The 27,958-nt window shown below is 53.6% G+C and overlaps 1 protein-coding gene across 1 annotated transcript; it reads left to right on the top strand.

The window, feature by feature from the left end:
- Positions 1 to 455: 455 nt before the first annotated feature.
- VANGL2 (VANGL planar cell polarity protein 2) lies at positions 456 to 27,596 on the top strand. The gene is made up of 8 exons (XM_081224060.1): positions 456 to 733; positions 15,687 to 15,947; positions 16,087 to 16,207; positions 18,118 to 18,725; positions 19,518 to 19,654; positions 20,168 to 20,303; positions 22,942 to 23,173; positions 23,991 to 27,596. Exons 2-8 carry the CDS (start codon positions 15,877 to 15,879, stop codon positions 24,249 to 24,251), a joined length of 1,566 nt encoding a protein of 521 aa, XP_081080186.1. The 5' UTR covers positions 456 to 733; positions 15,687 to 15,876; the 3' UTR covers positions 24,252 to 27,596.
- The last annotated feature ends 362 nt before the right edge of the window (positions 27,597 to 27,958 follow it).

Below are 27,958 nucleotides of genomic sequence, written 5' to 3'. Positions count from 1 at the left end.
CAATCTTTCCACGTCCCAGATTGCACTGGATTTCGTGTAGCCGGGTCTGGGCCCTAAAGAATTGAACACGGCCACCCCTCGGGGTCGGGGTGCTCGGTCTCCGACAGGCGGGTGGAGAAAAACAGCCCCAGGAGTGGCTGCGGGATGGGCCCAGGACAGGAATCGAGGCATCCCCCAGACCACCTTCCGGGGCCGGGGTCACAGTCCCGCCGGCAATTCCCAGGATCCAGGAGGGCCGCCAGGAATCTGAAGGCGAAGGGCTGGGCGGGGGGGGCGGCCACTCGTGGAAGAGCGGGGCCGCAGACAATGGACGCGGCGGCGGGAGGGGCGGCGGCTGCGGGAACAGCCGGGAGGCGGCACCCGGGAGCGCGCGCTCCCCCGCCCCCTGCACCCCCGTCGGCTCTCGTCCCCTCCCCCTCCGCCCCCTCCCCCTCCTTCGCCGGTTCCCGATCTGATTCCTGATCCCTGATTCCTTGATCCTTGGTCCCGCCATGGGAGCCTAAGCGCCCCGCATTCCCCCCGGCCCCCTGCCCCTGGGGCCCTGAGGGGGAAGAGACTGCGATCTGGGACGGAGAGGGGGCGACCAGACTCAGGAGCCCCCCTCTACACCCCCCATCGTCCGCGCTGCCCGTCCGGGAGCGCGGAGTTCGTAGCGACCCGGAACGCTGCGGATACAAAGGCGCCGGGCCGAGTGGGGCGCCGGCGGAGCCCACCCGGCAGTTCGCAGCGGCTGGTGAGTGCCGGGCCGAGGGGGCGCGGGCAAAGTTTGCAAAAAAAAAAAAAAAAAAAAAAGGAAACAGAAAAGGGGACAATCATGCAAGGGGCCAGGGGGTGCCCGGTCCCCCAGCGAGTGGGGTGGCTTATGGGGGAAGGGGGGCGCGGGGTAACCCCCTTCCGGTCCGTTCCCCCACTGCACAGCAGAGTGCCCCCCAACTTTGGGGAGAGGAAGGGGCGCGTGGGGAGGGGGCGGAGCCCGGGCCTGGAGAGCCGGGGACTTTCCTGGGCCTGGGGCCCGGCGCCCGGCGGGGGCCTTAATGTTACCGGGGGAGCCGGTTGAAGTCAGAGGCTGGGTGTGTTGGAGGTGGGGGGAGAGGCAGTGGAAGGATCGAAATCTGGAGGTGTTGGAAGGCGAGGGTGTTTAGGGGTGCATACACACCTCAGAAGTGTGGGGAGGGCCGGGGGCAGGTATGCGTTGAGGGTGTGATGTGGAGTCTGGGGAGACCCCCCCGAGGAGAGTAGAGGGAGTGTTCGTGCAGGTCGAGGATGGGGATGGAGGCCAGAGACCTGGGCACTGTGTTATCTATCGGGGCCCAGAGGACAGGCGCCGGCATCCCTCTCTCCACTCATATTTACCCATTTGAGGGGCTGTGGGCTCTGCATTGGTGAGTTTTAAAGGCTCGGTGGAGCATCAGTGTGCATGATTCTTTGTTTTTGTGTGTGTGTGCACCTTGACGTGCTGCGTGTTCCTGCAGGTGGGTTTGGAGATGAAGGTGTTTTTCTGTGCCTGAGTGTGTGTGCACCCAAGGAGGAGCTGACCATGTATCTGTGGTGTGTTTGGATATGTATTTATGGGTATACTGTGGGGAAGGGGTGTGTATCTATGTATGTGAACTGGGTAGGGGTTTATGGGAAAGAGATAGGTACTGAGGGAGGTGGGTGTGTAAGAGCAGAATGGGGCATACCTGGATAGGTATGTGTGCATCTGTGTACTGGAAAGGGATGCTAGTGAATGTGTTCTCTTGTGTGTAACCTGTGTTGATAGATAAGTACCAGCGTGTGCCTGCCACACCACACACAGGTGGTGTGTGTATTTCTGAGTGTGTATTGGGGGTACTGCCACTTGCCTCTGCAGGCAGATTTTCCTGGAAGAGAGCCCAAAAGGAGGGCTGCCTGGAGGATTCTAAGGCTTCTTGAATGGCCCTGCCCTGGTTTTGAGGGTAGTGCCTTAAGTATCTGAGACCTATGGGTGGGAGTGAGTGGGCCATTTTATGAGCTGCCTGTTTTGGACAAGGGTGTGTGTTGTGGGGAATAGGCAACAGGGGTTCAGGTTGTAGTCCTAGAGGAATCTGGGGGATTGGAGGGACGTCCTCTTATTCCACCTTATAGGTAGGGTTCTAGTGCTTGGAGAGGCTACATTCGTTGCTTTGCAGCCCAAGTTCAGCCCCCTCAGGCCACAGTTCTCTTGTAAAGCCATCTTGGAGTTTGCTGTTTCAGAGTCCACTAACTGCCCTGCCTCTAGGATCCTATAGTTCCCGAGGAGTCTGGGATTTTGGTATGGGATGGAGGCCAGAGGAAGGAGCATGTCTGGAGGGATGAGACCCGGTGTGTAACGTCTTGGGTTCCCTTCCGAAGGGAAGGGAAGGGGTTGAGAAGGTAGCATGGGAGCTCTGGGGAGGGCAGTGGAGGGTTTCTTCAGGAGTTTCTGCAGGTGTGGCTGTGTGGTTTATCACACTTTCTTTTTGCTGGTGAGAAGCATGATTGGGATGGAGCTGTGGTCTGGGGCCAGGTCTCAGGGTGAGGAATAGCGGCTGAGCTTGCCAGGAGGGCAGTTGTCCCTGTGGTGGGGAAGGGGCAGGCACTCATCCAGGGCTGTACTCACCGTCATGATGGTGTGGTGGGAAGTGGATGTATCTGTCCCCAGAGAAGCAGCATCTACGTTCTCTGTCTCTTTCCCTCTCTCTCTCTCTTTCATTCTTTCTCTTTTGGGATGAAGGGAAGGGGCTGGTCATCTTTGGGATGCATGCCGTGTTTGCCCATCTCACTCTCAGTCATTTTCCTTTTGCTGCCAGAGGTTAGATCGAGGCACCCAGTTTTAGGAGCTGAGGCTATGAATGCACAGGCCCATTAGGGTCTCTGGGTAATTCCCTAATGGGAGTTCCTAATGGGCATGTGCAATTGCAATGTTCCCTCTTTAGCCCTCAGGGCTCCCCACCTTTCTTAAGCCCCCAGATTAAGAGCAGAAAATGTTGGGACTAGGGGTTGGGCAGAGAAGGAAAAGACTGGATTAAAAAAATGCATGATTGCCCCAAACCTGACACCTATCTGATGGGTAAGGTTCCCAGGGCGAGCGAGGCTCTTGCATCTAGGATGGTGTGCTCTGGGGTACCTTCCAGGGTACCTTGTTCGCTCTTGTCCTCTCACTGCATGCATGATGTATTATACTGGTGTGTGTTGGGGGGCTCTTCCAAGGAGGAGAGGACTTGTGGTCAGACATTAGGAAAGGCTGCCTCTGAAAGTACTTCATACTGGAACTAGTGGCCGCGTTGCCCCCTCCTCCCCCATTGTCTTGCTTCTGCCCTCTCTCCCCCTAATTGTTCTGGGGCCGGCCTCTCTGGTGTGCCCCCTCTGTGCCTCTGCTCCTTTGAGATCTGAGGAAGGGCCCCCTTCCCTGTCCCTAGAGCAGGACAGACTTTTATCTGCTTACTTGGTTTCCAAGAGGTCCTTTCAGTTAGAGGGGGATCAACTTGACTTACGGAAGCTTTGTGGGGAACAGTGAAGAGATCTGGGATGCCCCTCATCCCCTGAGTTTGAGGGTCTTCAGTTTTCCTTGGTATACCTCCCTGAGCAGCTCCCCACACTGTGAGGCCAAAGGGAAGCGTCCAGCAGAGTTGGCTGGAATTAGTACTTAATAGTGTTGTGACATTGGGCAGGTTCTTAAAACCTATTCCTCAGCCTCTTAGATGTCTTAAGACACTACCCTCAAGACTGCCCTGGTGGTCCAGCGGTTAAGACTCTGTGCTCCCAGTGCAGGGGGCCCGGGTTCGATCCCTGGTCAGGGAGCTAGAACCCACATGCCACAACTAAAAGATCCTGCACGCCGCAACAAAGATCCCGCTTGCCGCAACTAAGACCTGGCGCAGCCAAATAAATAAATAAATATTTACCAAAAAAAAAAAAAAAAAGGCACTCTCCTCCCTCCCCAGATTGGGCCTTCCTCCAGGAACCTCTAGTGGCCTCCTTCCCTGGGTTTTCACTTGCTCTTTTTTTTTTTTTTTTTTTTTAGGTTTTATTTTATTTTTATTTTTTTTAATAACAAATTTAATCAGTTATACATATACATATGTTTTCACTTGCTCTTAAATTATGGTTTGGCCACTTCCTAGTTCTGAGACCTCAGATGGGGTAGATAACTTTTGAAGCCTCACCTGTAAAATGGAGTTAATAATAGGCCCTACCTCTTAGGTTTATGAGGATTAAATGAAGTAATATATAGTGAGTACTTCACACGGTGCCTGGCACTTGGGAAGCCCTCAGTAAATGTTAGCTGGAATGGTTTGGGTTCTGATTGATGATTATTAAAGGAGTGAGTTCTGGGTTGGGGAGGAGAGCTAGGCCTTGGTTCTGCACTTCTTCTGGCAGACCATATTGGGCACTGCCTACTATTTGCCAGGTGCTGTGTGAAGCACAAGGGATGGAGGGGTGAATAAGACCGGCTTTCATAGGGAAAATGTTCATAAACATGCCGATTCACTGTAACCCAGTGAGTTGTATATGGAGGTGTGTTCAGGAGGCCACCGGAACGTGGAGCAAGAGTGCTTGGTCCTGGCATGGGTGTCAGGGAGGGTTCCTGGAGGAGATGTGCCCTTAGTTGGATGTTTTTTAACTGAGATGAAATTCACATCACATAAAATTAGACATTTTAGGGACTTTCCTGGTGGTCCAGTGGTTAAGACTCTGCAAGGGGTGCAGGTTCGATCCCTGGTCGGGGAACTAAGATCCCACATGGCGCGCGGTGTGGCCCCCCCCCAAAAAAAATGAGCCATTTTATTATTTATTTATTTATCTATTTGGCCACGCCGTGCGGCTTGTGGGATCTTAGTTCCCCGACCAGGGACTGAACCCGCACCCTCAGCAGTGAAAGTGTGGAATCCTAACCAGTGGACCACCAGGGAATTCCCTAAAATTAGCCTTTTTTTTTGTTTGCGGTACGCGGGCCTCTCACTGTTGCGGCCTCTCCCACTGCGGAGCACAGGCTCCAGACGTGCAGGCTCAGCGGCCATGGCTCACGGGCCCAGCCACTCCGCGGCATGTGGGATCTTCCCGGACCGGGGCACGAACCCGTGTCCCCTGCATCGGCAGGCGGACTCTCAACCACTGCGCCACCAGGGAAGCCCTAAAATTAGCCACTTTAAAGTGAACAGTGGCACTTTGTACACCCACAGTGTTGTGCAACTACCACCTCTGTCTAAAAACACTTTCATTATCCCCAAAAGGAAACCTGTACCCATTAAGGATACAAGTTAATGTATCCTCCCCATTCCTTACCTCCCAGCCCCTGGCAACCACCAATCTGCATTCTGTCCCTATGGATTTACCTATTCTGATGTTTTATATAAATGGAATTATACAATGTGTGACCTTTTGTCTTGCTTCCTTCACTTAACATAATTTTTTCAAGGTTCATCCATGTTGTAGCATCACACCTCCACTCCTTTTCGTGGCTGAATCATATTCCACTGTGTGGATCAACCTTAGCTGGATTTAAAGGATGAGTTAGGCAGGCAGGGAGGGGCCTGGGGAGGGTGCTGCAGGTAGAGGCTGAGCATGAGCTAGAAGGAACCGGGGGTGCTGGTGAGCCACATGCTGCTGGTGTTACTGGGACTTTTTAAAACTTGCTCTTTCTTCCTCTTTCCTGGGCAGCTCCCTCCAGTATGCATCTGCCCTCATCCCTGTGGGTACCTGTCTTCCTGTTTTACTGGGCATTGACTTCCCCTCTCTCTGAATTGACCTGAAATTTCTCTCACGCTCTCCAGGTGGGTAACCCTGTTCATGGGGAGATTTTGGTAGCAGAGGTGAAGGAAAAGGCCTGGGAGTAAATCCTACTCACGCTCATTCCCCAGCACTCTTCCCTGTTTATATCCTGTCTCTTGCTGATCTGACTTGGGCAACCTTCTGTCACCTTTTCTCTTGTGATGTGGAGAGAAATGAGGTGGGTCAGGAAGACTCTCTCCATCCCTTTCTCCACACTGCTTGGTTCAGAGTAGGAGGCAGAGGCCTTGTGTGGTGGCGCCCTTTGGAAATTAGATGTTGCTGTGCTTGTCTGATGCCCCTGGCAAGGCTGGTAATTAGACATGACAGCTGGGAACGCGTTTGGGAGAAGTGGGCTTAGAATCAGCAGAGCTGAGGATATCCTGGTAATCAGGGTGGGGCAGTGAGAGGGGAGAGTGGGAAGAAGTTGGGGGCTGGAGTTGGGGGGGAGGCTTGGGGCCCCCTTCTCCTGCCACTCCACACACAGCTGAGCTTAGCGCCTGCAGGAGAGAAGGAGGTGATTAGAGCCCAGGCCCTGCCTCACTGTAAATGTGGAAGGAGGGAGGGGAAGAGAGAGGCTGGAGGATCCAGGAGTCCCTGAGGAAAGAGGCAGAGAGAGGGATGAGGGGTTTGAGCTGCCCTCTCAGACCTGGGTGTGGCCTAAGTTAGAGAGGGACCGTCATTTGGGGGCTGGGGCCAGCACTGTAGCCAAAGTGTTGTTTCCATCTTATTCCTGGTGGGGTCTTACTTCTCACAATGAGGTTATGGGAGCAGGGAGTGAAGGGGATTGGCTGTGCACCCTCTATAGGAGAAAGAGGTGGAAACTAACATTTTATTGGGCATCTGTTACATGCTTGACTCCGTGATATTCTGTATACATTATTTCATTGAACAGTCGACCTTCTGAAGTTGGCACAATTATCCCCATTTTACAGATAAGAAAACTGAGGTTTAGAGAGGGCAAGCAACTCATCTAAGATTACATAACTCCTCAGAGGCTATGCTAGGTCTATCTGATGTCATTTCTCTTCCATTTCCCAAAGTGCTCTTTCCACCTTTCCCTCCTCTCATTTCATTTAGTTCAGGTTTTGTTCATTATTGCCTTAGATCTCGAACTTGAATAGTTCCCCTATCTCCTGAAAAGCAGACACGAGTCCAGATGTCAGCCTGAGGAGTAGAGAACTCTACCCTTGAGGGAGGGTGTCAGTCTGCTGGAGGAATGGGGTCTCCTAGGAGGAGCACCTTGTTGTCACAGCCTGGGGCAGGCCTGCCACCTGGGTAGAACATCCCCGGGGGCTGCCCTGTTCCTGTCTGCTGGGTCACTTCACACGTGGGGGCTCCGGCCACCATAACCCATGGAGTCTTGTTTTGATTGGAAGGGCCTGGCCCTCGTTGTCTGTAGAGTTTTCCAGCAACCCCCTAACAATATCCCTCAGACCCCAGAGAGTTTCACCAGAGAGTTTGTGGCTCCCCCAGTCTGGCTAGAAGAGAGAGTGTGTCTGTGTGTGAGGGTTTGGGGAGGGGGCTCTGGCTTTTTAGGGTGAGTGGAAGTACACAGGAACAGGTGCTGAGCCCGAGGTGTGAATGCAGTAACTTGGAAAGCAACTGAGTGTGAACAGAAACACTTATTTTTGTCCCCTGCTTTACTCCAGGATTGGGGTGGCAGACATAAGGGTTGGGGGATGTTGAGGCTCCTCAGAAAGAGTGAAAACCTCAGGTGGTGGGTTTGTCAAGACAGTGGAGGTTGGCTGGTGCTTGGGCCTTACAGCTGGCTCGGTTTTCCTAGATAAGAACTGGCTGATTTACCAGGTCAGAGGCCCTGGAGTGAAGCAGGAAGAGAAGGTTTTCAGAATGGGGAGACCCAGGGAGACCCAGGGAGAGCCAGGCCTGCCACCCACACCCCTAGTCACACTGCATCTTGCACGCTTAGGCCCTCCCTACTGCTTTCCCCACACAAACCGACCTTTGTTGCCAGTGTCCCCACGTCACAACTCTCCCCATCCACGTGCAGACCTAAGGTTGGCTGACTCCTAATCCCGAGGAGCTGCTTTCTACTCGCCCCCCCTCCCCCCGAGGTGGGCGCTGGGTGAGTAGGCTTTGAAGGTCTCTTGGGGTCAGGGACAGGTGGGGCCCACCTAGGACAGTAGGCTAAGAATGGCTGAGGCATTTTTGTTTTCCTTGAGGGTGGGCATGTGGAGCGCACAGGAAGTTGGCCTCTGGGTCAACGTGGCTTGCCCACCTCCCGTTGTCCACCTTCTCCTGTCCCTGAGGACAACTCAAGGTGCCTATTTTTCCTTCTTGGCTCTTCCGCAGCTTACGTGATGGGCACGTAGGGGCCAGTCCTTTGCCCTAGCTGAGGGAGGAAGAAGCTCAGAGCCTGGTGGGTGGGAATTATGGGGCCTGCTCATTGGCGAAAATTTAACAGAGCATCCAGGCATCTAGAAGCCCCGGTTACCTTCTCCCCAGCTTAGCATCCTGTCTCCCCTCTGGCCTCCACCTGGGACAGATGCCAAAGGGATTACTGGCCCCTTCTACCGTGCACTCCTTCCTCCCGCCCAGTGTTCCTTTCCGGACCGACTGGGAATGGGTCTGGGGGAGGCAGGGAATGCAGCGCTATGGCGTGTGTGCAACATGCGTGTACTTGTGTGCAGTGTGTTGGGGGTAGGGACTTTCTGAGAGCCGGGGTGGGGGTGGGCGTGCTGGAGAGAAAGCAGAGCAGGTCTCTACAGAACCTGCCTGGCCAGGGTGGTTGGAGCTGGGCGGGGCAGGCAGGAGCCATTCCAGGTTTCAGAGGGGGAGTACGAGTACGGGTGTACATGTGCCTGTGTCTGTGCTTAAGTGCATCTGTGGATTTGGAGGGTCCTCAGTCTCCCCCTCTGCTTTAGATCAAGAGAAATTAAGGAAGTAGGTGGAGAAGAGCTTGGCTCTGGCTTCCCTAGCTCCTTTTCAGTTAGAATGCAAGCTCAGGTATCCTGGCCGGGAGCCCAGTCCATGGGCCCTCCCCTGCAGTGCTCCTTGCACTGGGGTCTGGTGATGAACAGCTGCTCTGGAAGCATAGACTGTCTGCATGACCCAAGCACGGCTCTTCCCCTGCTGCTCAACCCAGTGAGGAGAGGGATCCTGCCCCTTGCCCCAGGGCTCTAAGGAGAGTGAGCTCATGTCTGGGGCCATCCTGGGAGAGTGCCCGTTAACAAGGCGGGGGCGGGGCTTGGTGCCAGCTTTTGGACGTCTGCGTCCGGCTCTTTCCTACCCCTCAGCCCACTGAGATCCAGCTGTTCCCTCTGGCCTCCTGGATAGCACTGTCACTTAAGGACATTGGGGCCTTTTTCAGGGTACAGGAATGGGGGGAGCAAAATCCCATATTTGGTCTAGGGCCTGGGGCTGGTCCTGGCCCACTTTGTGCCTTAGTTCTTTTCGTGGTAGGGAGAACCCAGCATGGGCCTCCTGGGATGGAGGACTCGTCCATGGCGCAAGGCTGGATGGGAATGATGAAGGAACACTGAGATCCTCAGTCAGGAGTGGTCAGTGGGTAGAGGCAGAAACCAGCCCTTACAGGAGAAGGGGCTCTTCAGTCTCAACTGTCTCAACAAGCTTAGACCGGTCTAGTCTCTGTCCCTTTGTCACTGAGGAAGAAGGGGTAGGGCAGGAGCCAGTGAATTCTCTCCTGTCCTGGCCATCTTATAGTCTTGGCTATTCCAGGAACCAGAGTCCAGGAGGTGTGTCGTGGAGGAACCTGGTCTCACTCCAAGAGGAGCATGCCTCAGAATCACAGTGTTAGTGAGGTCTTTCTAACAACGGAGGCCAGAAAGGGCTGCCTCGGATGTAGTACCATGAGCTAGCACCCTTCTTTCTTTGGGCCCTACCTTTTTATCTGTAAAACTTGGGGTTGCACCTGGAAGGCCTCTTCTAGCTTAGTGCTGGGACCTACTGAGAGTTGGGTGGGTCAATCCACGGTCTCCTCCTGTGGTGGTGGGGGGGTGTGGAGAGCGATGTGGGCACAGTCAGAGGTTCTGGAACCTCCCTCTCCTCCCTGGGAGCTTGTTAGGTGCTGCATTTTCCCCCCACATCGGACACCTCCTGCCTCTACCAGTGTCTGACAGGGCGGCCTGGATTGAGCACATCCATGAAACTCAGGGAGTGACGGGGCAAAGAGGAGAAACAGTTAGTTGTGACTTGGAATCCGCTCAGCCTCACACTAGCTGATGTCTTGGCAAGGTGCTTGGTCTCTCTGGGCAGACATCTAGCTCCTTGGATACTGGGCTGGGAGATGGGACTTCTGGTGCCCCCCAGGAGGGTGGGCATCCAGCACTTTGGGTGGAACTCACATTGATATCCTTGGACAGAGGCAGTGGTAGGTGAAGCTTAGGGAGCCATGGGGCTGGGGGCCCACATGTCCACACCTCCCGTGATTTGCAGTGGGGAAGAGGGTGCAGGGCACGTGCAGTAAGACTTAGGCTCTTGTGTAGGAATCGGAGACCTTTTCAAAAAAATTGAAGGATAGTTGACTTACACTGTTGTGTTAGTTTCAGATGTACAGCATAGTGTTTCAGTATTTTTGAAGATTGTAGGAATCAGAGACCTTTAATGGGCAAGGGTCCACAGACTCCTCTGCAGGAAGGGTCTAAAGGAGAGGTGATCATGCCCATTTCCTTGCATCCAGGCGGGACCACCCTTCCCCATCCTGGCCTGAGAAGAGGAAGGCCATTTGTTTAAAAAATGGTCCTATTGGAGCACTGCTCCTGTAGGATGAAAACTTCTGGCTTCCTGTCCTCTTTCTCATCCTCTTCCCCGCTCCAGCTGGAAGTGCATTCTGAAATCCCACACAAGCGCCTTCCGCTGCGCCTCGGGTCTGGAACTCCCAGCCCTGACCTCGGTAGGGACGAGGAACTGCAGGCGCCCTTTCTGGGTGCATGTTTGTGTTCTGTCCCCTCCCCACCTTCTTCTCTACCTGGTTGTCCTGCTCCCACAGTTCTTTCTCCCCAGCCTGATCTGGGTCCTGTCTCTACCTCCTTTCCCCACCCCAGGCCTGAAAGGAGCTGGGACCGGGTGGTGGGATAGCCCCGGGCTAGAGCAGCAGGGGGAGGCGGCCGTCTGGTCATCGTCCTCAGCACGCGCCTCGCATGGGGCTGCCTGCGTCTGTGTCCAAGGCCTTGTCTGTCTAGGCTGCTCCTCTGAGTGGGGCAGTGGGGAAGAGGCTAATCTTGGTCTGACTTTTGGCCAACACAAACCCCTCCAGTGCCTCCCACCCCACCCAGGTCCTTACTCCCTCTGCCTGTTGCCGGGTTTTGAGTGTATTTTTTCCAGAGGCCTCTGATTGTTTCCTGAAGAAACCCGATCCCAGAGCTCATACAAAAGCTGGGGCCGCCAGAGGAGAAACCCCATTCTCTCCCCCTGTGTCCCTACCCCCCCACCTCCATAACCTCTCTCGCTTGGGATGCTGGGTATGGGTTCCAGGACCTGGCTGCCATCACCTAGGCAACAGGGGGCTTTGGTTGCCATGGTGATCAATGTGGGAGAAGCTGGGCAGCAGGGACAAAAGCCCCCACATTTCCCCCCCAGCCCTCCTCCCAATCCTCTTGGGATGATACTGAGACACATTCCATTAATTTTATTTCTGAAAGGCCTTTGGAGGGGAGAAGGGTCTCCTTTTTGTGACGGCCTCTCTTCCCTCCCACTCTCCTCTCTGGCCAACCCCAGATAATCCATGGTTGGTTTGATCAGGGGACCGGGTGAGTGTGTTTGTGTGTCTGGGATGGGGTGGGGGCAAGGTGAAAAGCAATGGAACACATTCCCTTTTACAGCCTCCCACCCCCCAAACCAGGGCAGTCCCTGCCCTGCAGCAAGTCTGGACTTCCCTCACAGTCCTGTCATGCCTCCCACATTTCCACTTGTTGATCTCATCCAGCGATCCCCTCCCCCACTCTCTTTCCTGGGAACGCTGCCCACCCGGGAGACCCTCCAAACCCCTGATTCCTGAGACCAGTTAAACAAGGGGAACTTCTGCCCTTCTCTTTGCTCACCTCCCATCCTTCCCCACAGGCTCTCCAGTGCTTGGATTAGTTCCCTGGGGTACTTGAGGGGACAGCAGGCAAGGGCCTCAGAAATTGGGTTCATTTTTGGCCCCTCTCTTTGGGAGGGGAGGGAGGAGCATGTTTTGGTGCTTTCTGGGCACCTTGAGTTGGGTTGGTAGGGGTGGGAGAAGCAGGCCAGGGGAGCTGGGTTTATGTTGGGTCTTTAATAAGTAGCTGGGAGGAAGGTAGGGAGCTTTAGGCCAGGGCAGCTTAGAACAAAGGGTTGGGAGGGGACTAGCACCCTTGTCTGGTTTGAAATTTATCTGTAGGGGAAGCACAATGGCATCAGCTTCCCTCCTGGGTGTGTTTGAAGTGGTGGTTCTGGCCTGGTGTGTGTGTGTGTGTGTGTGTGCGCGCGTGTGTGTGTGTGTGTGTAACTTTAGTTGTACAAGCAGCAGGATTTATTTATACCACCTCTTTGCCAAGTCTCAGAGGAAGTATCTGGGGATTGGAGTAGGAATGATCCTGTAGCCAGAGTGTATTAATTGCTTAACTTATTACTTGCTGAGCAGTTTATTAAAGTACTTCTTTTACCCCCAGGATACATACAGCAACCACACGAGGTGTGTATCATTTTCCCTATTTTACCAATGAGCCTACCAGGCTGCCAAGCACAGAGAAGTTAAGTAACTTGCGCATGGTCACACAGCTCATCAGTGGGAGAGTTAGGCTTGGAATTCAGATACTTGGCTGCAAATCCCAGGCTCTTTTGCTGTTGGCTCTGGCAGACATGAGAATTCAGGCTGGGGAGATGGAGAGTCTGGGTTCTGGTGTCTCTGTCTGGACTGGAGTCCATGGCAGTCCTTCTCGTCTTTATTTCTCCACCTCTCTCACTCTGTAACCCAGTCGTTCTCTTTGAACCTCCTGGTGAAATTCAGTTTTTAGGAGGATGACTAGAAAGAATAAGCTGAACCACAGCAAGAGAGCTGCAGGTGATGTGTCTGAACTGTATCAGGGGCTAGACCAGTAGAATGGGTTCTTGGGGGAGATGGGGTAGTGGAGCCCAATATGTAATTTACAGACAGGGAGATGAACAGGGCCTTGTTTGTAGCAAAGGTTTTTAGAAAGGTTTAGGGTGGGTTAAGATCCTGTGTCTCTGTTTTCCTAAGTATGTTTCTGTCACACACTTGCCTTGACATGGGACTATTGACAGACATCACTAGGCCGTGGAGCGCCTCCACATAACTCTGTTAGGAGGATAAATGGATGGATTTAGCATTTATTTCATGTCCCTACAGTCGTTGCAGTTTCCCTGAGAGTCAGGTGGGTATTAATTACTTGCTATCTGCCCATGGGAAGGTGGTAGATACAAATATGTATCAATCATAGTTCTTATTCTCAAGTTACTGATGGTTCAGTTCAGTTGGAGAAAAGTTAACAACTACATAAAGCAAATTAACGTAACTGACCTCTGGCAGCACCTGGCTGATTTTATTCCTACCTTGAAACACTCTAATTCTTGGCTGCATGACAGCCTCCTCTTCTGGCTTCCAGGCTCCTCTGGCCTTGCCTTCTCAGCCCCTTTGCCTGATCCCTTTCCTCGGACACGTTTACATATTGGGGTTCTCCCTATTTAACCCTCTCCCTGGGTGACCTCATACATTCCCTTGACCTTGCACACCATCCATACCTCTAGCTCAGACTCTTTTCTGAGTCCAGCTCCTCTGACACCAGCTGCCTGTTCCACAGCCTGTCTCACAGCCATGAACTCAGCACACTGGAAACTGAACTCACCAACTTCCTCCCCAGTCTTCCCACCTAACAATGGCACGACCACCGACTCTCTTGCTCAGGCCAGAGATCTTGACGTTCCCCTCCCCCTCACGCAGTCCAATTAAGTCCTGTTGGTCCTACCACCAACATATGTCGCAAAAGTGACTGTTTCCCATCTCCTCTGCTGCTCTGCCCCATCCAAGCCTCACCACTGTAGTCGCTTTTTTTTTTTTCAATCTTAATTTTATTTATTTATTTTTGGCTGCGTTGGGTCTTCGTTGTTGCACATGGGCTTTCTCTCGTTGCGGCGAGCGAGGGCCACTCTTCATCGCGGTGTACAGGCTTCTCACTGCGGTGGCCTCTCTTATTGTGGAGCGTGGGCTCCAGGCATGTGGGCCTCAGCAGTTGTGGCACACGGGCTCACTAGCAGTGGCTTGCGGGCTCTAGAGCACAGGCTCGGTAGTTGTGGCTCGCGGGCTCTAGAGCGCAGGCTCAGGAGCTGTGGTGCACGGGCCTAGTTGCTCCGCGGCATGTGGGATCTTCCCTGACCAGGGATCGAACCTGTGTCCCCTGCATTGGCAGGCAGACTCCTATCCACTGCGCCACCAGGGAAGCCCAATAGTCGCTTCTTTACTCATCTCCCTACTTCTGCTTTCTCCTCTTTCCAGTCCATACCTGCATAGCTAAAACCCTTTGCAGGCTTCCCATGAGCTCTTCCCCTGACCCATAGAGTTTGCAATAACCCGGCCCCCGGCCACCTCTTCAGCCTCACCTTCCACCGCCCTCTCCCTTCCGCAGCTCCGGCTCCACTGGTCCACCCAACTCTTTGCTGCCTTTGGCCTTCCACAGGGGATTCTGAGCTCTGCAGGCTCTTCCCTCTGCTCTGCCTGCTTAACTCCTGTGCTCTTTCAGGCTTGGCTGTTGTTTTCTCAGACTTTGTGGAACCACTCAGTTTAAAGGAGCCCCGCTCCCCAGACTTGTCTGTCATACTGTCCTCGTTATTCTCCTTTCATCACTGACGTAGTTAGTCGTTTATACTCACCTGTTTACTTGTTTAGCGTGCACCGGCCCCACTAGATTGTGAACTCAGTGTCTTTTCACCACTGTACCCAGGTCCTAGCAGGGTACATGGTTCCTAGAAGGAGCCTAAGCAAGAGCTGATGACTCAGTGAGTGAAGGTAGGAAATGACCGCTCAGTGTACGGGGATGATGCTGGTGGGGTCGGGGTTGGAGGGGAAGATGTAACATTGGGTGCTGGGGGAGGTGGGGGCTTTTGTGAGGGGGTAGGGGCTGCACTCTGAGGAATGAGCAGGATTTGGTCGAGAGTGAGAGAGGAGGTGAGAAGGAGAGGTCCTTCTCCCTGCAGAATTAGAAGGTGAAAGTATAGAAGAAAGATGCTGCCCCTCAGCCCACAAATAGCCAGATAAGCTCATGACCTTGCCTAGTTCAGGATGTTAGGTTTTCAGAGAATGGTTTCTACTCGCCTCTTCCTCCTGCCCCCCACCACGTGATCCGTAGTTTCCATTCCTTACCCCTGCTTTGTGCGCACACACAAGCACACACACGCACACACACACACACACACAGCCTCAGGGGGAGCCGCCAACTTGACCTGACAGTAACTATGGGTGTGTTTGCCGTAGATGCTGGGGAGCGGATGCCAAGAGAAGCAGCCATAGGCAGTCCCCTGTGGGCACACTCAGAACTTATGAGTGGGAGGAGATGAGGGGAGAGAAGGAGAAGCTTGGGGTAGCCTCTGGGCAGAGCTAGCTGCCTCCTGCTGTGGTCTCCACTGGTCCAACCAGTTGGCTTGGCCAGAACCTGCCTTCTCCGAGTCTTAGTTTTCCTGGCTGAGTATAGGAAAGCATTGCCTGGTTCTCCCCTGCAGGGGGTCCAGTGTTGGGTCATTCTGGGTGGCCTTTGCTGGCCATCTTCCCCCACCCCTGAGCCCTTGGCACAGTCTGGGGGTGCTCTTTCTAGGAGGCAGGGCAGGAGGAACTGGGCCCACTGGACAGAGCAGGAAGCTGGGTGCAATATTCTCAGGCAGTGGCAAGGCTGTCCTGAGCTTCCTGCCTCTTGGGGATGGCCTTCCTCTCCACTCTGACCCCACAGAAAGCTCCAGCTCCCCCTAATCACGCTGCTTCCTCTCCTCAGGAGGGCCGCTTGATTTTCTCTGAGACCAGCCCACCCGTCCAGCAAAATAGAGTCCCTCAGGGTGACGGTTGATTTTCTAAAGGTGCCCCTTGGCCTGAAGAAGTCGGTGCTAAAGGAGGTGGCAGTGGGGCCCCCCAAAAGGCCCCAGCCTGTGGCCCTGGAGCGCTACAAGGCGCGGCGTTCAGACGCCATGGACACCGAGTCCCAGTACTCAGGCTATTCCTACAAGTCGGGCCACTCCCGCAGCTCCCGCAAGCACAGGTGGGTGTGCGTGGGGCGTGACGCAGGTGGGGGGAGGGGTGGAAGCATGCACAGGGGTGGTGGACTGGGGGGTGGCTGCGGAGAAACCCGGGTCCTCCCCTTGACCTCCTGTGCCTGTTCCCCTGGCCTCCTGCTGCAGGGACCGTCGGGACCGACACCGCTCTAAGAGCCGAGATGGGAGCCGTGGGGACAAGTCGGTGACGATCCAGGCTCCAGGGGAGCCCCTGCTGGACAATGAGTCCACGAGAGGGGATGAGCGGGTGAGCGTCAGGGGGATGAGGTCTAGGCCAGGTGTTTTCCAGACTGATCCTTGGAGAAGTTAGAGGTCCATCAGAAAGGGGAAGAGCCTGGAAACCTGGTCTCTTCCGACAGAGACCAGATCAGGGAGGGCATCTTGTGTCATACTTCTGCTAAGTGTCCCAAGCTAGGACCTTGTTTCAGTAGAATGCAGTAGAATTTCAGTAGAATTCAGAGATCCCTTTGGAAGCAGCAGCCTCTTTCGTCTTTCTGACCCATGTGACTTGGGCTGTGTAATGGGAATTGCCTGGCTCCTCTGGGCTCAGGCCAGCCAGTTAGGGGGTTGGGAATCTGGAGTGGGAGGGGCTGGGGGTGTGGCAGCCCTGAGTTTTCCTTGAGCCTAAAGGCATGGGCACTCCAGCGCTCTCTGGTGTCGGGCTCTAGAATAGCGCCTCTGGTCTTAGGGTAGGTGGGAGGAGTCGATGGAGAAAGGGGAGGGAGAAGAAGTGAGCCTGGGGAGACGGAGGAGGTTCTGCAAGAGAGTTCTCTGGGACAGGGCTGAGCAGGTTGCTCCTGGTCTAGCCTCTCTGGCCCACTGTGTGCGCCTGGCAGGGAGGTCAGGGGGCAGAACCCAGTGCTGGCAGAAGGCAGAGGCAGGATTTGAGTTGACTGTGAGGTTGTCCATGTCTCATTCCTCCTTTTCTTTCTTCTTGGGAGCATCTTAGGGAGCTGGAGACTTCACAGGACATCTCTGTGACTGACGCTGGGGATTCCTGGGTCTTGGGAGCAAATCACTACCTGAGGGAAATGTTCTTTCTCTCTCTTTCCCAATCCCATCTTCTCCCAGAGACCTGGCCTCCTGAATTCTTGAAGTGACCCTGAGACCTGATCAGCTCCTGTTGTTGACGATTGCCCAGGCCCTTGATGCTTGGAGCGCCTAGGCAGTGTGGCTGAGGGTCATATTAGGGTTCCCTGAGCTGAGAGCAGGCAGCGCCTTCACTTTTCATCTTCTGGTCAGACTCTTCTCCTTTCCTCGGGGACGAGATTCTTCCACCCCCTAGTCGCTGACCCTGCCAGCCAGTCTCCTACCTCCCCATTCTGTGTCTCTGTCCTGTAGCCTGAATCCCCTGGGTGTCCAAATGTGACTCCATATTCCCAGACTGTTCACGAGTTAAGGGTGTAGGCACGGATGACCACTGGTGGTCTTAGGGCTCCTCTGAGGGATGGCATCCAGCCCCTGCAGAGAAACAGCTTGAGTGGACCACACTCAGAAGGGCACCAGGGGACCTCAACCTGTCCACTCACTTGCCTCCGGGAGCAGGCAGCCCCTGTGTGGTGGGCATTCAGATAGCCCAATAGAGCCAGCCAGGCGGACCAGAGTTCCAGAGTGGCCCCGAGTCTGCACTGTCTCACATGCCCTGCATTAGTCACTCACCTTCCCCAACCCTTCCTCCCGGTGTCCTCTTCTCTTCACCACGCTGCCTTTGTCAGGTCACTCCCTTAACCAGAAACCTTGAGTGGCTCTCGATATTTGGAGGATAGGTACCTGTTGCTTATCCTGGCCTCGCAGGTGGCCTGCTCGAGCCTGCCCGCTTTGCCTGGAGAGTCTGACCTCAGATCCCAGTCTCTGGCTGAGCAGCTCCCTGGCATCTGTCTTGTACCCTCTGCTCTGAGGGTACATGGGTAGTTTTTTGCTGTCTGGCTGATGGCATGAAGCTCCCACAGGGCCCAGGTCTCAGATGTCCCATCCCTGAAGAGGCCAGGCTTGGGCATGCCGTGGAGCTCAGTAAATACTTTGACGGCTGCATGTTTGTTGATTACCCTCTTTTCTCCTCTCCCTGCTTTGCTCTCTGTCTTCTCTCCGCTCACCTTTTCTCCTGTGTCCCTGCCTTCTCCTCCTCTCCCCGCATTGCTGCGGCCCCTCCTGATGCAGGACGACAACTGGGGGGAGACGACCACAGTAGTAACGGGCACCTCGGAGCACAGCATCTCCCATGATGACCTCACGCGCATCGCCAAGGACATGGAGGACAGCGTCCCGCTGGACTGTTCCCGGCACCTGGGCGTGGCGGCGGGGGCCACGCTGGCCCTGCTCTCTTTCCTCACGCCGCTGGCTTTCCTGCTGCTGCCCCCACTGCTGTGGCGGGAGGAGCTGGAGCCGTGCGGGACAGCCTGCGAGGGCCTCTTCATCTCCGTGGCCTTCAAGCTGCTCATCCTGCTGCTGGGCAGCTGGGCCCTGTTCTTCCGCCGGCCCAAGGCCTCTCTGCCCCGTGTCTTCGTGCTGCGTGCCCTGCTCATGGTGCTCGTCTTCCTGCTCGTCGTCTCCTACTGGCTCTTCTACGGCGTGCGCATCCTGGACGCCCGTGAGCGCAGCTACCAGGGCGTGGTGCAGTTTGCCGTGTCGCTGGTAGATGCCCTGCTCTTCGTGCACTACCTGGCTGTGGTCCTGCTGGAGCTGCGCCAGCTTCAGCCTCAGTTCACGCTCAAGGTCGTGCGCTCCACCGACGGGGCCAGCCGCTTCTACAACGTGGGCCATCTCAGGTATGGGCGTGTCAGGGCAGGCAGACAGGCTTGGGGAGGAGGCTGAGACGACAGTAGGGTAGGAGGGTGTGATGGTGGGGCTGGAAGGGATGGGTTAGAAGGGCTGTGTAGGACGGAGTTGCGTACTCTGCACATCCTAGGTTTTCAACAGCGTTTGTCAGGCTAAGGGTCCTGGAGCAGGTAAGGCAGGAGTTAGGAGTTGGGAGTGAATAGATGAACAGACAATTAGAGATCGGGGATCTTAGAGAGGGATGGACCAAAGAGGATAAAGGTTTGGGGCATGAACAGGGGCTTTTTGGAATCATGTTTCTAGCTCTTTCTTGGAGACACAGTCTCTTGAGGGCCCTCAGTCAGTGGTCACAGAGGTGAGCTGGCCAGAGGAGGGACTCCCCCCCAGAGGAAAAGATAATGAGGAAAGTTCTTCAACCCCCCCTAAAGTTGTGGGCAGGATGCCCGCCCTGGCCATCCAGAGTATCAATAACACCTCCTGGTCCTGCAGGGAATCTTGAGGGGAGAATGATGGAGGGGAGGAGGTGACCCTTGGCTGGGGACCCTAGCCCAATGCCCTTTCTTCCCTGGGCTTCAGCACGGCAGGGAAGGACTAGCAGGCCCAGCCCTGGGGAAGGCTTGGGAGCCTGGTAAGTAGACCTCAGGCCCTGAGCCAGGCTCCTTGGAAGCAGCTTGTCCCTGCCCTCTGTCCTCTCCTGCCCTGCCAACCTGCCCTGATGTGTCCCTCCCCCTGCACCCCTTGTCTGTCCGTTCTCCCTCCCGCTCCTGCCGTGTCCCCCACAGCATCCAGCGCGTGGCAGTGTGGATCCTGGAGAAGTATTACCATGACTTCCCTGTCTACAACCCTGCCCTTCTCAACCTGCCCAAGTCCGTCCTGGCCAAGAAAGTGTCTGGCTTCAAGGTGTATTCCCTCGGAGAGGGTGAGCGGCCCTGCTCCTCGGCCTCCTGGTCTCTTCCCAAGCAGGATTCCCAAGTTCCTGCCTCCTGTTTCTCTTTCCTCCTTCTTTCCTTGCTTTCTCCTTTCCCCAGCCCATGTCCCAGCCCCTTCTGTTCTGTCATTTCCCTTAACTCCAGGTGGCTGGTCTTAGCTGCTGTCTCTCCTTGCTGTCCCTTTATGCTATGGTGCGTCCCCTTAATCTGGCTCCTCTGCGTCTGCTCATCAGCCCTGGTCCTAAGCCCTCGCTCTCTGAGCCCCAGAACCTCCTGCACTGGGGAGGAACATGTGCAGGACTCCTGCGCTCCAGTGCCTTCCTTGTTGCTTTCCTGTGGGCCTCTCCCAGACGTGGCCAGGAGGGTTGGGAACGGGAGGTATTGCTGGGGGGTGGACACAGCTTCCTCTGGATGCATCAGGTTGCTGGCTCCAGACTTCCTGGAGTGAGAAAGGAGGCCACGCTCTGAAGTGACCATCCCCTCTCTCTCCTGCTCCTGTGCAGAAAACAGCACCAACAACTCCACAGGCCAGTCCCGGGCTGTGATTGCAGCAGCGGCCCGGAGGCGGGACAACAGCCACAATGAGTACTACTACGAGGAGGCCGAGCATGAGCGGAGGGTGCGCAAGAGGAGGGCCAGGTGGGTCCCTGGGGGAGGAGGGGCTGCTGGGGGCTGTTGGGTGTGGATAGGCTGGGGAGAGGAAGACCATCGGCTTCTGTAACTGCTGATGATATGGGTGGGGTGTGTGCATTCGCTTTCTGTTGCTGCCTTAATAAATCACCATGAACCTGGTGCTGCAAACACCCCACATTGATTGTCTCACAGTCCCATGGGTCAGGCACGGGTGAGCTGGACCCTCCACTCAGGGCTCACGGGCTGAAATCAAGATGACTCTCGTTTGAGCCTGAGTCCCCTTCCAAACTCACTGGTTGTTGGCAGAATCAGTTCCTTGTCACCTGGACCCATAGGCAGTTCACCTTTTCCTCCAGGCCAGCAAGAGCAGGTCGCTCTCTGACTTCTGCCACCAGCCAGAGAAAATTCTGCTCTTAAAGGGCTCGTGTGATGAGACCAGACCTGTCAGGATAATCTCTTTATTTTAAAGTCAACTGACTCAGCACTTTCATTGCATCTGCAAAACGTACCAAGATTATTGGATAAACAGGGGATGGGCATCTGATGGAAGTGGACGGGGCGTTTGAATTCTGCCTACACAGTGGAGCAGGGACTATTAAAGGATGTGAGCCTCCCTGGCAATGGCAGGGATTGAGGCTAGACTAGCCCTCCTTCCAGTAGATCTTGTAGGCTTGCTCAGCAGATGGTACATTTTTACCTGCAAAAAAATACCATATGCTAACACATATATATGGAAACCAAAAAAAAAAAAAAAAATGGTCGTGAAGAACCAAGGGGCAGGATGGGAATAAAGACGCAGACCTACTAGGGAATGGACTTGAGGACGCGGGGAGGGGGAAGGGTAAGCTGGGACAAAGTGATAGAGTGGCATGGACATATATACACTACCAAATGTAAAGCCGATAGCTAGTGGGAAGCAGCCGCATAGCACGGGGAGATCAGCTCGGTGCTTTGTGACCACCTAGAGGGGTGGGATAGGGAAGGTGGGAGGGAGGGAGAGGCAAGAGGGAAGAGATAAGGGAACATATGTATATGTATAACGGATTCACTTTGTTATAAAGCAGAAACTAACACACCCTTGTAAAACAATTATACTCCAATAAAGATGTTAAAAAATAAATAAATAAAATAAAATAATATCCATTTATTTCCCGGGGGGAAAAAAAAATGAAGTTCTAGCGCCCATATCTTGGTAAATTCTTAAACGCTGTCCTCACTTCTCCTTTTTTCCTGTTCACATTGTTATGTGAATGCTAGTCATGCCTGAAGATTCTTTCTTGGTGCTTACTGTTTGCCAGGGCCCACCTTGGTCTGTTGGGATTTCCATGGAGGAGGAGCAGAGGGTCATGGAACTCTGCCCTTCCTCCCACATGATCTCCAGGCTTCCAGGGAGAAAGGTAGCCTTGACCCTGTTCTTACACGAGGCTGCAGTAGACTGAAGGTCAGCAGCTCCGTTTCTGTGACATTCCAGCAAGTCTCCAGTTGTCTCAGAAAAGGCCCTCATGGGAAGGAAACTGGAGATGCTCCCTTCCTCCTCTACCTTTGCTCTGACTAGGGTCTTTGGATCTCCTGTGCTGCCACCACCACAGGGGACCCTTTCCTTCCCCATTACCTTGGTTGTAACCAGGAGAAAACTATTTCCCTTGGTTCAGATCCTGAGTCAAAAGGATCTTTTCAAAAGAAACTTTACTGAGACACTTGGGGGAAGCAAAAGAATAAACAGACACATGGTAGACTTACACAGATCCACACGTTTACTTAGCCCAGAATCCCATCCTAAGCTGCTTGAAGTCCCCAGGTTCCTGGGTTTCCGGATACTGGTATTGTTTTGTATGTCTCTATGCTTTTAATGTAAATTGGCTTCTTTTCCCTGCTTCCCCCTTAACAGTATATTTTTGAGATTCACCCTTGTCTGTATATCTGGTTTGTTGCACTTCATCGCTGCATGGTACTCAGAGAAATCTTCCACCATCCTGACCAATATTTGGATGATGGTCATCTTCCTAATTTTTTCCATTTTGATGAATAAGTAGTATCTTATTAACATTTTAATTCTCTGATTACTATCCAGTGAAGACTTCATCTCTTTTTCAGCCTTTCAGGTCTCTTACGAATTATTTGTTCACTCCTTTGCCCATTTTCTATGCTGTTCTTACCTTTTCCTTCTTGATTTGCAGCATATTTTTTGCATTACCTCTGCCCACCCCAGGTGTTAGTTAATGTTGCCCATGCTGTCATGGTTGAATAGACATCTGTCATTTTGATGTAGTTATAGCTATTAATTTTTCACCCACTGAAGTGTGATTTGGGGGGTCTTAAAAAGGCTTTTTCTAGGGTTTGATCCATAGTTGTCTCTCTGGGTTTGACACTAGATTGTCCTCCTTGGGTCACTGGGCTGAGCTCACTGAGCTCTACAGCTGTTTCCTATCCCTAGAGGGGGAAAGACCCTCCCCCTCTACCCAGCTGCACACATGCATGTTCACATGCACACACACAGCCCCCAAAGCCTGGTTCTTGACTCCAGTTGGGTGCGTATTGCTTCGGGGAGAGCACAAAGGCCTGCCCTTGCTCAGGCTGCTGGAGGGCTGAAGCTGGGGGGAAGATGAGAGGTTGGCGTCTGGTCCATACTCCTCATGTTCCCCAGGCTTGTGGTGGCCGTGGAGGAGGCCTTCACTCACATTAAGCGGCTGCAGGAAGAGGAGCAGAAGAACCCCAGGGAGGTGATGGACCCACGGGAGGCAGCCCAGGCCATCTTCGCATCCATGGCCCGTGCCATGCAGAAGTACCTTCGCACCACCAAGCAGCAGCCTTACCACACCATGGAGAGCATCCTGCAGCACCTTGAATTCTGCATCACTCACGACATGACACCCAAGGTAGGCCCATTCTGCCCCTGGCATCCTTCCTCTTTCCCCAGTTCTGGCCCCTTCCTTTCCACTTCTTTCTCCCTTATTCTCTCACCTCCTTCCGTATGCTCCATCCCTCTCTCTCTCATCTCTACCTCTGTGTAGTCTCTTCTCTCATCCGTACTCCATCCACTCCATCTCTGCGTGGGGTAAAGTTCTTAAGTGGTGAGGAGAAGAGGGAGTTTCAGGACCATTTTGGGAATGGTTGAGACCTATTTCTCATCTCTGTAGGGGTTCCGGAATTTTCAGATCCAAACTCCCACCTTTACCCCCCTCACCTCCAGAAGATGTTCTTTGCACTGTGCTCCTTTTGAGCCATTCCCACCCTTCAGCTCTACGGGCAGCTTCCTAGACTTGCATCCCCTGAGCCATCTTCGGGGAACAGGTGACTAAAGATGTTGCGCTTTAACTGTGACACCTCTAGCTTTCTGCTGGTGCAGCCCTGCTGGACGCTACCCATACGAGCAGAAGGGAGAAGAAGGAAGGACGAGGGAGGGCTTGCCTGGGTCATAGCAGGTGCCGGGGATAAGGGGTCAGGAGAGCTGAGTCCCAGTCCCAACCCTACTGAGCCATATCACCTCCGTGGGCTCCCAATCCCTCATTGATAAACTAGGATCTGAGGCAGATGATCTCAAGCCCTTTCCTGCTCTGACATTCTGAGATCGTTTGCAGAGAGTGAGCCTGGGGACATCTTGGTGGTCTTTGGAAGCTGTACCTCCCGAGGGGTAAAGGAGGGTGGGTGGATGGGAGGGAGAACTTCCTGTGAAGTCCCTTCTCCCTTCCTCAGGCCTTCCTGGAGCGGTACCTGGCAGCTGGACCCACCATCCAGTACCACAAGGAACGCTGGCTGGCCAAACAGTGGACACTGGTGAGCGAGGAGCCGGTGACCAACGGGCTCAAGGATGGCATCGTTTTCCTCTTGAAACGCCAGGACTTCAGCCTGGTGGTCAGCACCAAGAAGGTCCCATTCTTCAAACTCTCCGAGGAATTTGTGGACCCCAAGTCACACAAGTTTGTCATGAGGCTGCAGTCTGAGACCTCGGTGTGACTGTGCAACAGCAGGGGGAGTGGGAGATACGGGGGGCTCCTGAGGGTGGTGGGGGCGTGGCCCTCAGGCCCTGCCACATTCCTGCCACCTTCTTCCTCTTGCTCTAGTTTTTTTTTCTACTTGAATTAACCCCCCCCCCCCCACCTGTCTCCTCCCCTCTTCCTTATTTACCCCATGTGAACATGGAGATACCATCCTGCTGTCAACAGTACCTGGGAAATTCCCTTTCCTCCCACCCCCCCTCACTTTTGTATCACTCCAGGCCCTGCAGGAACCAGTGCCTCTCTCCCTCTCCTTTCCCCAGGTGACAGTCTCTTCTGAAAGGGCACAGGGCCCACCTGAGCCCCACTCTCGAACCCAGGTTCTTATAAGCAGTTCTATCCAGCGGCCCCCAAAAGGGTTTCTCTGGGGGGCGCCGATCTGACTACAGAGAGCCACTGTGCCAAACTCCTGGGCAGCGCTACCTGCGGCCTCCTGGCGGCAGGTGGATCTGCTCCCCCTGCCTGCTTACCCCAAGCTGGAGTTCTTGGGCAAGGATCCTCCTGCATCCTCTCACACAGCCCCAGAGTCCGAGGCCTCCCTGCCAGGGTTATTTGCTTCCAGCTGTTTGAGCCTCTCTCCCCCATCCACACATATTCAGAGCAAGGGAAGATCCCATCCTTTACCCTGACATCTCTACCTTCCATTTCTGATTTGTGTGGTCACGTGTGACCACAGGCAAACTGAGATGGAAACCCTCTGTGACCACTTTTCCTGGGCCCTGGGGGACAGTACCTTTCTTCCAAGGGGTCTCTCCTGTGCAGCCCCTGGGGGAAGGTCGGGAGAGAGACCATGAACATCGCTGACCCCTACCCTCTGAACTTCCTTCACCTCTGTTCCCACCATGGTGGGACAGGTCTCCCCCTTCCCAGTGAAGGATGCCACGTAGACTCCTATACAGAATTAGTGGCTTACAGACCCTGACCCTCCCTGGTGGTCTCAGCCAAATGTTTTTCTTTCCTTCACCAGCCACTCCCAGTCTTGCTGTCTCTTCTCTCAGCTCCAGAGACCTGTTGCCTCATCTCTTTTTGGGGGGGAACCAGCAGCCCCTCCTTATCCCCTGCCTTAAGTCCAACTCTTTGCCTCAGGGGTCTCTTTTCCTTGGCCGGCCAGGGTCCCCCCTGGCCGTGTTCCCTCACTGCCTGGTTTTCTGGGCTCTGGTCTCCCTCTGTATTGGGGTGAGGGACCAAGATTGCTGCCCTTGATGGGTACTTAGCCCCTCACCCCATTTAGCTTCCGTAGTCTTTGCACCCAATCTGAATTCTTGAGCAAAATTTGCTGGCCTTCTAATACTTACTTTCACTGTAAATCTGAGCCTTTAAATCAGACACCCTTAAATTATGTAGTTTTAGCCAAGGGGAATAGAACTAAGAAGTACTCACATACCTCCAGCCAGCACCCATGTTGGGGAGCATTCTGGTGGCTGGGCTGGAGCAGTCCCCTGGGCCAGTCCTCAGAATAACTCACAATGCCCCTTTATAAGCCCATCTTTCCCCTGGAAAACCCATTGGTTCTTGCCTTGCAGAGTGCACCCTGGGATAAGATCACAGTTGATCTCTTACCAGGGAGTCTTCTTTTCTGTGTAGTGGCAGCCCTGGGCTTGATGGAGCCTGGGGATTGTTTCTCCTGCTGTCCTTTCTGAAAAAGCACATCTTTCCACACACCACTTACTAGAGAAGGGTTCTTCGGCCAGTGCTTACCTTGTCTGCAATTGGGTGGGTTATGGGGCTGACCTAGGCAGGGCCTGGAGGTCAGCCTTGGGCCGGGGCTGTATGTTTGGGGATAAGCTTGAGTGAGATACATCCTGTCCTGGGGGTCCTGCGAAGGTATTTTTTCCTTCTCTTCAAAGACCTGGTTTCAGAAGAGTCCCTTCTTGGTCACATTTCTAAATACCTCACTATCCTGGAAAATGGGGCCTGGATGGTGATGGGGGTCACTGCCTTTGTGGGCAGGAGTGGGATGTGGTGTGGTTTGAGGAGGAGTTGGGGTGGGGAGAGAGCAAGTATTTGGGATCAGAGTCGCTGCCCTAGGTTAGGAGCGGGGGAATGTTTATTTTAAGAACCTGTCATGTTTTTAATCACTGTGATTTTTTCATTCCCTTTTCCTAAAACAAAAAGACATTTTTTCCCCCCGACTCTCTAAGCACTAAGGGCTGTGACTGAGAATGGTGGTGTTTTGGTCCTTTGCGTCAGAACTGTGGTATCTTTGTCTTCTTTGATTATTGTTATTATTTTTTGAAATGTCAGGATGAATTGTCAAGTGTATGGCTGTGTTTGTCTTTTGCTTCTCCTATATGGGAAGTTGTCTTCATGCTGTGAACTGCTGTGGGGTGTGCAGCTGACTCCGTCCCTCTGAGCAGTGTCCCCCACTTTGCCTGTCCCAACACATGCTGGATTTGCTCATTCTTCCCCCGTGGGGGTGTTGCCCACCCATTACCACCCGTGCCCCATATGCCACCATCAGGGATGCTGTGGCTGGGTCTCTCCAGTGCTCTTTTCTATGACTACGTGTCATCCTAGCTCATCCCCACCACACCTCTCAGGCCTTCCTTTTCACCACCTTGGAAGGCTGGTCCTCCTTCCCTCCACACCAGGATGCTGTGCCTCAGCCCTTCACCTACCTCGCCACTCTGCCGCCGTCCCCATTTGTCCCTTTCTCCTAAACTACTCTTAATGCTCTCTCTTTCTATTCTTGTTTATTTCCCTTTAGCTTCTCCTTTTTTCTTCCCAACCCCCTCCATTTCAGCCCTTACCCTTTCAGTTCCCCATCCCCACCTCAGTCCTGTTGCAAACCGTGACACAATACCTGTCATGAGACATTGGGATCCTTTCTCATCTGAAACGTTTGTTTCCCAGAGTTTGTGCTTCTCTTCTTCTCTGTTGGGCCCGGATGAGCTCCTTTGCCCCTCTGTGGTGTCTGTCAGTCTGTCTTCTTTTTCCTCTGCCCTCCCCATAGGGCAGCATCTGCTGATGGATTCGGTCCTGGTGTGTGATTGTTGTGATTTGTTCTTCTATGTGTGAAAGGAAGAGGAATTTTTGAGTTCCTTCCAAGTGAGATTGTAAATGTAGAATTTTCCACTGTTGGATCTAGATTTTTTTTCCCTTTTTTTGGGTTACAGAGCTGAGACCTTGTGCATGCATGTAGAAAATTGTAAAATGTAAATTCTTTTTTTTAATATATAAAAAGCTTGTTTTTACAGTTTGCAGTGGATCTAAACATTATGACAATTTTAGGGATTTTTTTCTTAAACATAGGAACTAAAACTGTACAAATTTTTTTAATATAAAATAAAGACATTTGACTTTTGTGGGGGCATTCTGTTGTTTTCTTCTTTTTTTTTTTTTTTACAGGAGTAAAAAGAGCCAAAGAGGGTCAGGAAAGAGTGAATGTATGCTCCTTGTTAGGGAGTGGGTGGGCCAGGAGGGGGCAGCGTGAGCTCATCACTGCTCCACTCTTTTCAGGATGAATGAAAAAGGAAGTTGCTTATTCTGAGAAGAGAGACACTTGGGAACGTGAAGACTCAGCTGTTCTCTGGGGTGGTTAAGGAGGAAGGAAAGATTCCTGTCTGGGTAGATTCATAGGAGTTTCAGAGAACAGTTGATTTCATTCAATAGTGACAGCTCATCACATTTTATTAAGAAACATTCCTGAAGTGTATCTTGTGTTAA

Source organism: Mesoplodon bidens, assembly GCF_964165515.1.
Source record: "Mesoplodon bidens genome assembly, chromosome: 2".
In the NCBI taxonomy this organism is placed as follows: domain Eukaryota; kingdom Metazoa; phylum Chordata; class Mammalia; order Artiodactyla; family Ziphiidae; genus Mesoplodon; species Mesoplodon bidens.
Note: the sequence above shows the minus strand (reverse complement) of the source record. Positions and strands in the feature narration are given on the sequence as shown.

Bases quoted from the DNA above. Each gene is read 5' to 3' on its own strand.
- VANGL2 (XM_081224060.1), top strand. From the start codon at position 15,877: ATGGACACCGAGTCCCAGTACTCAGGCTATTCCTACAAGTCGGGCCAC. The intron at 16,208-18,117 runs GTGAGCGTCAGG...CTCCTGATGCAG, and splicing joins CCACGAGAGGGGATGAGCGG to GACGACAACTGGGGGGAGAC. The intron at 23,174-23,990 runs GTAGGCCCATTC...TCCCTTCCTCAG, and splicing joins CTCACGACATGACACCCAAG to GCCTTCCTGGAGCGGTACCT.